Source organism: Miscanthus floridulus, chromosome 8, assembly GCF_019320115.1.
Source record: "Miscanthus floridulus cultivar M001 chromosome 8, ASM1932011v1, whole genome shotgun sequence".
NCBI classification, from domain to species: domain Eukaryota; kingdom Viridiplantae; phylum Streptophyta; class Magnoliopsida; order Poales; family Poaceae; genus Miscanthus; species Miscanthus floridulus.
The window spans coordinates 16,820,884-16,834,947 of NC_089587.1; the positions used below are offsets into that span (position 1 = coordinate 16,820,884).

The window sequence follows — 14,064 nt, forward strand, 5'->3', positions numbered from 1 at the left end:
TAGGCCCTCTTACGATTTTTTGAAGCAGCTTACACAGCATTGTTGTTCTCTTACGATAAAGCATCACTCACAAACTCATTAAAAAGAGCACACTTACAATTTCCCATGGTCTTCATCAATTTGGGGCTAAGTCCCCACTTGAAGCTAGCAATCTTTTTGACATCGGTGTCCACAAACTCGGTAGCATACCTTGCAAGGTTGTTGAAAGCCTACAAGTATTCATTCAAGCTCTTGTTCCCCTAGGTCAGCTTCATGAACTCTGTATGCTTGATTGCTATGAGACCAGGAGGAATGTAATTTCCCCTAAAAGTAGACTTGAACTGATCCCAAGTGATTTAGGCATTAGCAGGCATAGTGGACCGATGATGACTCCACCAAATGCTAGCTGACCCATGCAGTTGGTGAGATGCATACTCAGTCTTTAGCACCTCAGTCAAGCGGAGCGGATGGAACTTCTGCTCGAGAGTATTCAACCACTCGTCAGCTTGTAGGGGCTCCTCAGCCTCCTTGAAGATCGGGGGTTTCGTGTCAAGAAAATCCTTAAAGTCACTGTATTGATTTGGTTCCGGTCCTTGGCGTGGACCACGGCCATCACGACTCACAATCGTACGAAGAGCCTCAGCCATAGTGCGTTGTCCTTCCGCAAGCATTGCCATCAATTTCATTGGTGTGGGTGGTGGTGGCGGTGGAAGATCATCATCATCACCCGCACCGATGGAACAAGTATGAGGCATCTGCAACAATGCGCAACCAGTAATTATTGATGATGTTAGCACATTGGAGAGGAATAATGTAATTGTGCCAAACTGAATTTACTAACAAGAATGAAAACTTCATACAATAAATAGAGGCAATAATTCATTCCCCAATCGCCACATCATCAAATAGCTTACTAGCGCCATACGCAGTGCATTCCAACATGATAAGTTTTTAAACTCAACCATCAAGGTACGCATCCCGAAGGGAGCGAATTAGAGTACATTACATGCCAAGTTCGAATTAAAAAGGTACATCCAACATCAGTCATCGCACTTAAGTCCATTACATCAATGACTACAAAAGCTTAAACTAGTAAGACTTGCTAACTACTACTCATCGAAGTGATCGCTGTCCACATCAGAGACACCTTGGACTTCTTCTGGGTCTTCCTCTTCTTCATCATCTACAGGCTCAGCTGCATTGTCATTCATCTACACGTCCTCTTCTTCGTCATCGGCCTCAATCACTTGAGGTCCACCCATATTTGAATACCTTGGTATGGGGCGAGGAATAGGAAATAGACAGTTGTCTAGTTGATGGTGCTCAACCTAAAGCTCTTCAAGCTGTTCTTGTAGTGCTTGCTCCCTTTGAAAGGCGTTGTGGTTAGCCAACATCCAACCCCAACGTCTTTCTTCTGCTAACTCTAAAGCTACATCTCTATGACGGGTCACATGATCCAACTCTTGTGCAGCCTCATCTCTCTCAATAGTGAGGTTCATTAGCTGGTTATGAAGCTTGTCTCTCTTGTGTGCTGTTTGACCCCACTGTTGCAGATGATAATTTGCAATACCGTGAATCTCCTCAACTTCTTGCTGAGCTCTCCCACATGCATCCGCCCTACGGTGATACTTACAGGCACGCAACCTAAACTTGTGCTGGGCTGCCATTGCCTTGCCAACTTCATCTAGCGCACTAGAAAGGGTGTTTTGCCTGACTCGACAAAGCTTCAAGACTGCCATCATAGCACTCATTCCAGCATTGTCGCTCTGCACACATTCGCCACGGCCTCGAACCAAGGCCTAGCCAATGTCCTGAGTCCACTCAGCCTTAGTAGGAGACACTCGGGGAATGGATGAAGCAGGTCCACCCACTAACTCATCCCCGAAGCTCTGTGCTATATCCATCAACACATCAAGAGTAGTAACTTGAGCGGCTTCCCATGGGCTTTGCCCATCAGTCTCAATGCTCCACCCATGCCACAATGGTCTTGTGGGGTTTTGCGGCACTATAAAGGTCACGATGTACCATGGTACATCTCCCAATGGTACCGCCTACCTCCACATGTAGCTGGGTGCCTCCGTGTACTCAACTGAACTAAGCACCCTCTAGAGCAAGGTGGGAGTACCGAACTGGTCCAAAAAGGTGCTGCTACTAGTAGGAAACATGGGCGCGGCCATCTGTATCAAAAAGGGGTGCAATTCACGTGAGAGGATTATTTTACTGAGAGATTGCACTTTATACTTGGGATACACAATTATAAGGGAGGGAGTAATGCAATATGAATGACATGAGTGAATATGATGCATGCTCGTTCCGTACGTCCTCACAAACCTAAGAAAATTTAAGCTTTAGCGGAATATACGGTGGCATACATACTTTCTCTCAATTAGCGGTAACTAATCGATCTACACGGTGCATTGTTAGCATACCTGCAGAAAACTTCATTGCAGCCCAACCCAACAAGATATAATGCTAATTAACACAAGTAGTAACTAAGACACTCTCCATATATACATCCCCAGATATATATACTTCAGTATCCAAACTACTCGATAAATCGCTACTCGACAAATGTACCCACAATTAAGTACCTTCATATATACATGTATACAACATGTAAATATTCTAGTAACCACAACTAGCTCTCCCCTAGACCGACGGTTGGACGGTCATGCTCTCGCAACTCACACTTACCTTAGCGTAGAGGCAATTGATACATACATTACCATTCAAGCAAATGGCACCCATGCAATATCACGCCGCATGGACGACGAAATAGAAACAATCAATTTTCCCCAAGTTAGTAATTATATATAAGCCACCTAGAAGTCCTTAAGTGGGCCACAAGGGATGTGATCACCAGTACACCATAAAAATTTTGATTTTTGAAAACTTATATATAACTATAAGTTAGAAAACCGTTTTCACAACAAAAGCTTTTGTTTTAAATAGTCGTAAGACATGTTTAATGTTGAATCTAGCTCTGATGCCAGCTGTCACAGAATCGACCAATTTATAAGAGCACAAGTACAAAAACAATCACCGAAACGATCAAATTCTCAAACTTGAGCCCATATAAACCCGGTAGTCAACTGAAATCTCAAAGGATTTCAAACCAACTTGCATACAACCAAGATCATAGTAATTCAACATAACATATCATATGTTACAACATTTTGTAGACGTTTGCAAATAGATTACATCATCACAGAGTCATCGTTATTACAAAACAAGTCTTGTAAAGTATGCAAAAGCAAATAGTTTAACTTACACACCCGAGTTCAAATACCAATACTGGTTCGCTAATCACAACACGCAAAAGCATTCAGATAAGAGAAACAGAGATCATGACCACGATCTAGTCTTCGTCACCCGCCGGGTGGAGACAATACTTACAGAATCCCTGATATAGGAGGTCATCTACAACAAGAGAGAATAAACCCTGAGTACGAGAATGTACTCAGCTAGACTTACCCATCAAAAATCAAAACAAATGCCACCAAGGATTATGCATAGCTTAATTTAGTGGATCTGGCTGATACTTTCTTCTTGCAGAAAAGCATAAGTAATAATGATCAACTCTTAACCTGAACTAGCAGTGACTTTTAGCCATTAACCTGTCATCTATATTAGCACCTATACTAAGCAATCATTTTATTAGGGTGCAAACATTAATAACCATATCAGGTATACATTGTGGCAACCTTATCATCATCATCCATTTAACCATATCGTTAAATTAATTGAATCTATGTTGCCGCTGCTCAGTCAAGTTCTCACTATCCGAGAGAGACGGCGATTCGAATCGATTCCTACCTAGCTGGAGGGTTATTCCTAACACAAACCCTGCTTCCCCCGTCAGGGTCACAAACAAGTCACCTTTGGTACAACTCAGGAAAAAAATAAAAGAAAAGATGCAGGTCCGGGCCACCCTGCATTCTCAGAGAACCACTCTGCCAGGAAGTGCAGGATTTTAAGCACCTGACTCCCCTTGGACTTATGCCAATGATTCTCCGCACATCCTTACTACCTCCAAAATGCATCCAACCCCCATGGATCCTGGCCTGAGTTGAGCTACTCGGCTTCACGGTCGGAATGACTTATCCGGCCAGCTAAGTGTTAGATTACGTTCAACATGACATGAGGACGTACAATATATCGGTCCTTAAACGACATAGATGGAGTCACTATGTTCAAACCTACACAAGACTCCACCCGGTCTTAATTCATTATTCACCTAGTTCTTTTCCACGATAGCAAATATAGCCAACCATGATCCACCTCATCCTAAAGCTCGCAGGTGATAGGAAATCACCTGACTTCTACTGCACTAAGCATGGCTAAGCATTTAACCCGTTCCTGAACTTAAATAGGATTCCAGTGTGATATCTAGACAAGAATGGATATATAATGCAACAATTGGTTCCAACCAATTCCTATACTTAATGCATCATCAATGAATAAAAGATACTCAATGTATTTGTAAAACATGGGAGGCTTAATTTGCTCTGGGGCTTGCCTTTTACGAAAGAGGAAGGCTGGTGGTCAGGGCACTCGAGCAACTCCTCTACGACGGCTGCTTCATCGGCTTCCTGCACCTCGAGCTCCTCCTCCTAGTTGGCTCCCTCAAACTCTAGCAACGTCACTCCCTCTGGCACACCTATTGCATGAATGCGCAAGATAAATATCATGGATGCACATGAATGAAGTCAGGGATGCTCGGGGAATGCACATGTTCGCTGTAGTTTGCATATTCCACTTAAGCTCTATTCAAATCACTTTACTTACCAAGTTTATACAACCTATTATATAATTGCTCATCTTCAGTTAATGACCTAGCACCTGCATCTAAGCATGTTCTCAAGTTAGGCTAGCCCTTAAACAATCAACGAGGGCGTGGCACGAAGCTTACACTCAAGCATTTGTATTTCAGCAAAATAGAGACTATATAGCGGTACAGTAAACTGGCCATAACTAGAGATTTATAAATCCAAATGACATTCAACAAGACAATTTGGAAAGCTTATGAAATTTTCTACAATTCATTTTCAAACCTCTAAGCATGATTCCAACCTTTACCAGGTTCAATTCTTTAATTAACAGAACTCTGTCTTCTCAAGACAGAGAGTAGGCAAAACTGGAACCTAACTTTAAACAGCTGTAGTTCCTAAACTACTAGGCCAAATGCCATCAAATTTTGACAGGAGCTAGATACATAAATTATCTACAACTTTTGTATTCATCACATTCATAGTAAACCAAAATATCATGGGGAACTTTATAAAGTCCCCAGATCTGTCCAGAGGGACATAATACAAACGAAATAATTATTAACTTATGATATAAACACATAATTGGACAAAACTAACTCTACTCACTTATTACACATATCACAAGAACACCAGAAAGTAGGGTGTTCATCACCAAAACATTTCTTTTAATACCTTTCTTAATTTATTTAATTAATTAGAGGAAATGGTAAACATATATGAAAACTACACCATTAAATCTATAAAAATTACAGTAGATACTACATGCTCTAAGTAGACCACTATAAAAATTTCACACCATTTGAGCAAGTATAACAGCCTACACAAAAATGATAAGACATAATGGCTTAAAATGACATAATTAGGAAACCTTAGTGAAAAGTGTCAAGCAATAGATTTCATATTTTTCCTAACATCCTTAAGGTACTAGGATACCCCCCACAAAATTTCAGGGTCATAGGATTCCTAGATAATTTACAAAAATTCACACAAGTATCAATCAATGATAAAAGGAAAATCTATAACTCAAAAACCATGCATGCAATGACTCTCAAATTTTAACCAAAGCTTCTACTAAGCAAGACTAGCTTACCCACAAAATTTCATAATTTTTGGATCACAGAAACTCAAGATATAATTTAAACAAGTTTGCATGCATTTAAAAACACATTCCAAGTTCCTATTTAATTCATCCAAAATTTCTACATCATGTGCTCATGTCATATTTTTTTTAAATACTAGACTTCCCTGTGAGTCTAACAAAATTTGAATCGCACTATTTGGATCTACACATTTGGAGTTACAAAATTCACAAAACAGCATCAAATCTGCATTTAAATCAAATAAAACATGAACAAGGTTCACTGACGCGCGGGACCCATGGGGTCAACAGTCCCACCGGTCAGAGACCACAGAACAGGGGAGCGGCGGTTGACCCGCGCTTGCTCGCCGGCGGCAAGGACTCAGGCGAGGCCGAGGGCACCGGCATGCTCGCCTCGACGGACCGCACCTAACCATGCCCTTCCCACAACCTCTACCGAACTCTAGCAAGGACGGCGGCGTGCATGGCGGACGGCGACAGGGTCCGACGGTGCTTCAGCGAGGTCTGGCCCTATAGGGCATGGCTAAGCTCGGTATGAGCTTTAGGGGGTCGCGAGGAAGCTAAGGGGAGGGACAAAGGAACATGAGAAGGCTCCGGGGGTGGTCAGCCACATAGAGCTCCAACTCCAGCGAGACCCTGTCATGGCGGGGGGTGGTGGAAACGGCCGGAGGCCCTCACCTAAGGTCGATTTGACGCTACAAGCTGGCGGAGATGGTGAAGCTAGGCAAGGCAAAGCTTCCGGCTAGCTGGAGTGAGGTAGAACACGACGGCGAGCATGCGCGAGCTCGGCGGGACAATGGCGGGGCGGTGGCTCTGCTTCAGTGCTTCGGGCGAGCAAAGGAAGCGAAGGAGGAGGCAGAGCACGTGCGGAGGGCAGCAGGGCATCCTCCACTTCAAGCCGACCAGCGTGCGGCGCGGTCAGGGCAAGCCGGGCGCGTGGTGGCCACCGCAGCCAGCGCGCGGCGCGGTTAGGGCAAGCCGGGCGCGTGGTGGCCACGCGGTGGCCACCTTCTGGCCTCGGTCGGCCATGACCAGCCTGAACTTTGCGTTTTAGGGTTCAAAGGTACCGACTGATCAGCGAACTTTGACGGTGATTAACTCCTAATCCGTGATGACATAGCTCAAGGTATAATTGACAAAGTTGGACATCTACATGTGAACTACAACTTTTACAATTGGAGCTCGAGCTGGTTTGGCTTTGTTTGCAAACTACAGAGCTCTAAACTGGGGTACATGAAAACTGAAATTCAATACAAGACTTAGAAAATTTTCAAAGTTTTAAAATAGATCTCAAAACTGACTTGTGGGCCACTTTTGAACATGTTGTGCACATTTTCATGACTTGGCTTCTAAACAAAGTTTGTTCCTTATAAAATTTGCTACAACTTTGCTTTAGGTTGCTCAGACATGCAAACACTCTAAGCTACACTTTTTAGACAGTCAAACAAAAGAGTTCAGGAGTCAAAACAAGTCATACCACTTTTTGAAATCATATTTAGGCAACATGATCAATATGAACAATGTTCCAAATGACATTCTAGGTGTCACTAAGTTGTTTAAGAGAATTTTTAGCCACACCACACATTGGTCACACAAGAATCAAGCATTGTATGTACTGAAACAATGAAAACACATGAAATGTTACATTTGTTTCATAGTCATGTTTCACATGTTTCATGATCTTGTTGCATGGTACTAACTAACCATGTTTCACTAAAGTGAGTTGCACATGTTGCACTTAAGTGTTGCACACTATTCATTTCATAAAAGAAACAACACACATGAAATATGCAACATGTTGCAATGTTTCGAAATCATGTTTCATGTGATATAAGCTTATGAATGGATGAATGATGCTCATGTTCATGAAATGCAAGTGCAAATGTGGAAGCCAAACACCTAGGGTGTTACAAAAATGCTGGTCTTGATCTGATCTATGGTTGAATAGGACATAAGCGCACTTCAGCAAATTTGAATGCTTTCCAATTCAATGTCAAGATTTTAGATATTAGAGCCCACCAAGTGTACAGCAGCTCCTCTACTAGATTAAGCAAATAACTATAACTCACTGCCAGATGTTAATAGAAAACAAAGATTAAGCATCCACCTTTTCATCAAATTCATGGTAACTTTGTTTGCCACCAGATGGAGTAGAATCAAAACTTTACTCTTATGCAGGAATCCTTTAACTATAAGCTACTGACACCAGTAACAAAAAAAAGTGACGACATGTAGGAATCCACCTTTTCATCAAATCTACTTTGTTAAAATAAAATTGTTAGCTTCCAACATCTCATTTGCTAAACCCCTATCACTGCAGATCAAGACCCAAAATTATTCTAAATCATGCTCCCTTTCATAGCCTTTAAGACCCTCAAGATACCCAAGCAGGGAGATACCCCTGTTATCCAATGGTATGGATGATTCCGTTTTGGCTCCTTTTGATATAACCGTACATTTAATATATATTCTTGTACGCTTAATTAGGGGTTTATGCTAGTGATGTGAAAGGAGAATGTTGGGGCATGCACAAAGTCGTATGTCTTGAACTGGACACGTTTCAAGTATTAAGAGGACAAGGACAAATCAGTGACATAAACAAGGATGGACACGTGTCACAGCTTTAGACACCTTTTGTTTTTTTCTGTGTTTTTTTTGAAGAGCAAAGGAGTAAACCTTTACTTGAGTAAGCCTAACAAGTTATATATGCATTAAAATAAATCTTATCAATGTTAAAGCTGTTTGAAAAAAAAAATCAATGTTAAAGCTGGACAGATTGGGACTTATGAATAAATATCTTGTCAGATCACATGCTTTCCCAAATAAGTGCATTTGATTAATGAGCTAAGATTTGCTTTATGCAAGCCTATGAGCTATGCTAGCTAGGCATATAGTTGGGAAGAAAAAAAATAAAAAATGTCTCAATTCTGTCAAAGGCTATATATTCTCATATACTCATGTAAACAATTTTTTCTCCGTGTTATCCAGGCTATACTGATGTGCAGTCATCCAGTAGCAGTCCAACAGGTGATAGGGCAATGTGGAAGAGTATTTGGAAGCCATGTCCTCCTAGAAGGTTAAAGATCTTCATCTAGAAGGTGACTAATGAAGGATTTCCCACTAGAGTAAATAAATTGAAAAGAAATTTGGAGCCTAATAGCATTTTGTGCAATATGTGGGTCTGCGCCTGTCACTTGTCTATATACGAGAATATATACAAAAGATGACACCTTTTAACAACACATTGCTCTCATTTAGGGATTGTATATATGTATGATGAGTCCATAGAGGTAGCTTCTTTCAAGTGCTAGCATCCTTATAATTAATTTAAACATGCAACATAATACAGATATCAAAAAAGGTAAATGGTGTATTAATCTTTCACATCAGGCTCCCTGACAATGACAAGGCATGACTTTAGTAAAGTGGTGTTTGGATTCAGTGACTAAAATTTAGGAGGTGTGTCGGAAGAATGTTGCATGGGTGTTCGGATACTAATAAAAAAATAAATTACATAATTCGTCAGTACTCCACGAGAAGAAATTTTAAGCCTAATTAATCTATCATTAGCACATGTTACTGTAGCGCCACATTATCAAATCATGGACTAATTAGGCTTAAAAATTCGTCTCGCAAATTAGTCACAAACTATGCAATTAGTTTCATAATTAATCTATATTTAATACTCCATGCATATGTCTAAACATTCAATAGGACAACGACTAAAATTTAGGAAAAGCAACCTAACACCACCTAAGTATACTAGCCAGTACTCAAGTACGACTATTGCGGGATTTGGTGCCGAAATTTCGTGCCTTGTTCAGCTCGACAGTGCCATTTGAAGTTGATGTCTCGTTTATCCTGATTGGCCCCAAGCTTTCCCTGAGCAGCCACGTCAACTACTAGTGCACATATACGCCTATATATATGCATCTTTAGTTTAAAAAAAGGTGTTTGTTATGAGCTTCGTCTGATTAAGCTATTGCTTAAGTAGATTCCAGGAGTGTTTGATCGGTTCCTCCATTGATTAATGGCCATGATTTGGATCTGATGACTCAGCTAATCCATCACTAGTGAGCTGCAGCATATAATAAGTATTCTGTAAACATTTGCATGTCACTTCAGGTGTTTGTGTGTGTGCACTTTAATTAGTAATATATATAAGAAGATGATTGGATGGAGTTTGATGCATGACCAAATGGATATTTTGATGACCTGTAGCTGACGATACAGTATGGGGTGTTGGATATTCACAAAAAGTATTTGTATTGACATCGACAAGGAAATACATGTATTGGAGAAAAAACAATGAATCTAAGAAAAACGGTGAGTCTATGGGTTATCGGCCTGTTCGCTGGTTGGATTCTGGGCTGGTTTGTGCTGGCGGGTGCTGATTTGTTGTGAGAGGAAAACACTGTTGGCTGGCTGGTTTGGGCTGGCTGAAACCAACGAGCGAACAGGCTGTATGTCAGTACCATTGCAATGTCTGCGTGTGACTATTCATCGTTCAGAGAAAACCAGCTATCCTTGCTGCAGTTGTTTTAGTTTGGATAGGACACTATTAGCGGAATAAGAGTGGGCCATGGATATAGGCATATAGCTACCAAAGACACAGGGATTCTGACATACACCAGCAATATACAATTGGAGTTCCTACTGATGGGTTTAGTCCTAGTAGTTGTTTAGTGAATTTTTCTTCTCAAAAAAACAAAATCCTCAACTAATCGGCTAGAGAATATTGAACTTTTTTGTTAGAACAGTACTGAACTGTTGATGCAGTGCATGCTCTTTTCTCTGTGCATATTGAGACCCACCACATCCAACTGCCTCTATCACACTAATAAGCTAGTCAAACTTGGGGACATCCACTTGACAGTGTTATGCAGATATCAATCTCAACAAAGCTTGAACTTAAGTATTGATCAATTATTGCGACGACGAACCTTTTTGATACACGCACCAATCAACAATTTGGCTTATCAGTATCATTTTGCAACAGGAAGATCATAGTGAGCGAACCAATGTACCAATTTCAGCTGACTATCTAGGTGAATCACCACAAAGATACACAACATCCTCATTACATGTTTAACTTGTAGAATAATGACAGCTTGTTGTTATAGGACATTTTGGGACGGATTTTGATGAGTCATATTTAGTCTATAAAAAGAAAATGCTTTATTAGTATAATGCACACCTCCATCCTCATCACCTAAGTCGAGTTCGAGTCCTAAAACCACCTCAAGTCCCCATGGTTAAATTTAGACAAGAAATTTGGAGGTATGCAAAGGGTGATTGTTTTGTTCTGTTGATGTGCAGTAATATCCAGTTGGGGGAATTATGTATTTGGCACTAAAATAAATCAGTCTTCCGCATTTGGTACTAAAAAATTTGAACTTTTTTATTTGACACCAAGTTGAAATTTCCTTCCCTAGATAGCACTGCCATCCATTTGGGCTAGTAACGGCATCAAGTGACTAGTAAAATGACATGAATGCCCTTCTTTGTAGCAGAAATACATGATGCCAAATAGGAAAATAATAGATGGACATGTTGTCAAATAAGAAAATTATAAATATCACAAATATATTGTGAACTAAAACATGGGATTTTGATAATCGAAGTCTGCAAATAAATAAATAATAAATTTCAAATTCTAAGGCAAGAGTAGGTCCCGCTCGGGTAGGCTTAGCACGGGAGGGATTTGCCCTGTCTAGTTAGCTTGGTCAGAAATTGTTTGATGCAGTTTAGCAGCTCGCTCATCTCAGTTTGGTCAGTCCTATATTCTTGTCAGATCATTGCAAGACATGAAGACAACAACAAACAGATATTTCTAAGCTAGCCAATCATCTAGCACAAAAAAAGCATTGCAAATCTCACAAATAACAAGTGCAAGAAAACTCTATCCCGTTCCAGATCCAAGAACATGCCCCCACAATCCTCCTGATCTGGCCTGGGGAGGCTGCCCTGTGGCCTGTGCACCGAGAGCCGCCGCCGCGCCGCCTCTGCCACGCTGCTGGCTGGCCGGAGGGGCTGCGCCGCCTCCACCACGCCGCGGGCTGGCCGGAGCGTCGGCCCCACCGCCGCACCATGGCCTGGCTCCGCTGGGTGAGATCACCCCGCCAGAGGGCGCACGCAGCTGGTGCTGGGCGTCGCCGGCCGCAACATCCTCTGCTCCATCATCCTCTCCACTTTATGTATCTCATACATATTCTCTACAAATTCCTTAGAAATTATTCAGAACACAATTCACCACTTTAAGTATTTTGAAGATAAAGATGAACCTATCTTGTGCCCTGAGAAAGGTAAGGGTTGCGATCAAGGACTGGAAGCAGAACATGTTTAACTTGCGAGAGGGCATCAACAGCCAAACCACTTCCAGATTCATTCACTTCCGCCCTGACTGATTATCCAAACAGAAAAGAAGTACTAAGCAGTAGTATCTTTGGCTTAGTGAATGATTCACATTCGCAAGAAAAATATCATTATAAAGGAATGCTCTAATTTAGAAGCTAAAACACAAATGAAATAGACTCAATTTTCAGTTCTTAAACTCTGTTCAAGCCATACTGATCTCGAAATAGGAAAGGAAATCATTGTGGTAAATTTTACATACTATACTGCTGCCCTTTTTTAGCCACAAGTACAATGGTCTCCTCGAATGCAACTCAGCAGCACTCATTCGTGCAACAACCAAATCGACTTATGGAACTTCTGTTATCGAATTAGGTCGGGTTTACTGAAGAATCGAATGCAACTCAGCAGCACTTATTCATCCAACAACCAAATTGACTTATGGAATTTCTGTTATCGAATTTGGTCGGGTTTACTGAAGAATCGAACAGGATGAAGCAGAAAAGCAAAAATGAAAATCGTAATTGTCTATTCAGCTGCAGGGACTAGAGGAGCATGATCCTACAACTAGCAATGAAATCAGTGCTCAGTTGAACTTGGACAAAACAAGAACAGTTAAAAGATAATTAATTTCACGGAACTAAAACACTAAAACTAATATGCTTAGCTAACTGGGAGCTACAACTTCTGTAACCAATTTCACAGAACTACAATTGCTTGTGCCACCAGGTTCACAGACCTATGACATTTTGTATGGACCCGTATATCAGGTATCAACCACACAAGTTAAGTGTGGACCCACATGCATGTCGACTTAGGTTTGTGTGAAACTAAGGGCACAAATAGTTTTAGGATTGTGAAACTGATCTCAGAAAGTTGCAGTTCCTTGATAGTTAAACACGAATAGTTGTAGTTTTGTGAAATTAAATCAAATCATGCCTTTCAGTTTCACAGTTCAACATGACCCGAAGCAAGAGAGGGCCTGTTCTACTATTCTGAACTTTCACCACTTCCAATCTGACAAATGCACTCGGATGACCCCCAGATGGTCCTACGTTCTGGCATTTCATAGACAGCTGGCGATCAAGAGCGGCGAGGCCTAGAGAGATCCTACACAAAAGCAGGTCTCGCGCACACGCACTGAGCGGGACCGGCAGCGGAAAGAAAGTGCCGAGCTTAAGCTCAGAGTACTGGGGCAAGGAGAACAGGGACTACCTCCGTGGCGGGGTCCTCGGCGATGGCACGCAGCGGCGAGCGAGACGCTCTTCTTGGCCGGCGAGAAGGCGGCGAGCTCCGGCGCGGGGCTCGCGCAGACGCGGGAGGCCGCCTCTGCCACGCTGCTGGCTAGCCGGAGGGGCTGCGCCGCCTCCACCACGCCGCGGGCTGGCCGGAGCGTCGGCCCCGCCGCCGCACCACGGCCTGGCTCCGCCGGGTGAGGTCGCCCCGCCAGAGGGCGCGCGCAGCTGGTGCTGGGCGCCGCCGGCCGCAACATGCTCTGCTCCATCATCCTCTCCTCCTCCTTCCATCAATCAGGGTTTATTGTTTTTTTTAAGAAGGTCACGGACTCACAGGAGACAGGAGCTCTCGGCAGGTAGGAAAGTCGAGGGTAGGTTGGTCACAATAAGAAAACTGACACGATCAAAATAGTTAACTAATAGATAAATAGATAAAATGAACGGTAGTGCTATATAGAGAAGAAAATTTTAACTCGGTGTCAGATAAGAAAGTTCAAATTTTTAAATATAAAATACGAAAGACTAATTTGTTTTACTGCCAAATACATAATTATCTCTATCTAATTAGCATGTTTGCAGTTGCACCGCAAAATCATGTGAACATGAGATCTGTCAGTCTACTGCA

At 42.0% G+C, this 14,064-nt stretch overlaps 1 protein-coding gene across 3 annotated transcripts; it reads right to left on the reverse strand.

Annotated features, from left to right (window-relative positions):
* Positions 1 to 4,394: 4,394 nt before the first annotated feature.
* Positions 4,395 to 13,739, reverse strand: LOC136471227 (uncharacterized). 3 transcript variants are annotated; one of them, XM_066468963.1, is made up of 2 exons: positions 13,420 to 13,739; positions 4,395 to 4,639 (listed from the first exon to the last, which is right to left on the reverse strand). In XM_066468963.1, exons 1-2 carry the CDS (start codon positions 13,709 to 13,711, stop codon positions 4,593 to 4,595), a joined length of 339 nt encoding a protein of 112 aa, XP_066325060.1. In that variant the 5' UTR covers positions 13,712 to 13,739; the 3' UTR covers positions 4,395 to 4,592. The 3 variants fall into 3 exon arrangements, with proteins under 3 accessions (XP_066325060.1, XP_066325059.1, XP_066325057.1); XM_066468962.1 differs by lacking the exon at positions 4,395 to 4,639 and adding an exon at positions 11,337 to 12,065; XM_066468960.1 differs by lacking the exon at positions 4,395 to 4,639 and adding an exon at positions 11,337 to 12,253.
* Positions 13,740 to 14,064: the final 325 nt, after the last annotated feature.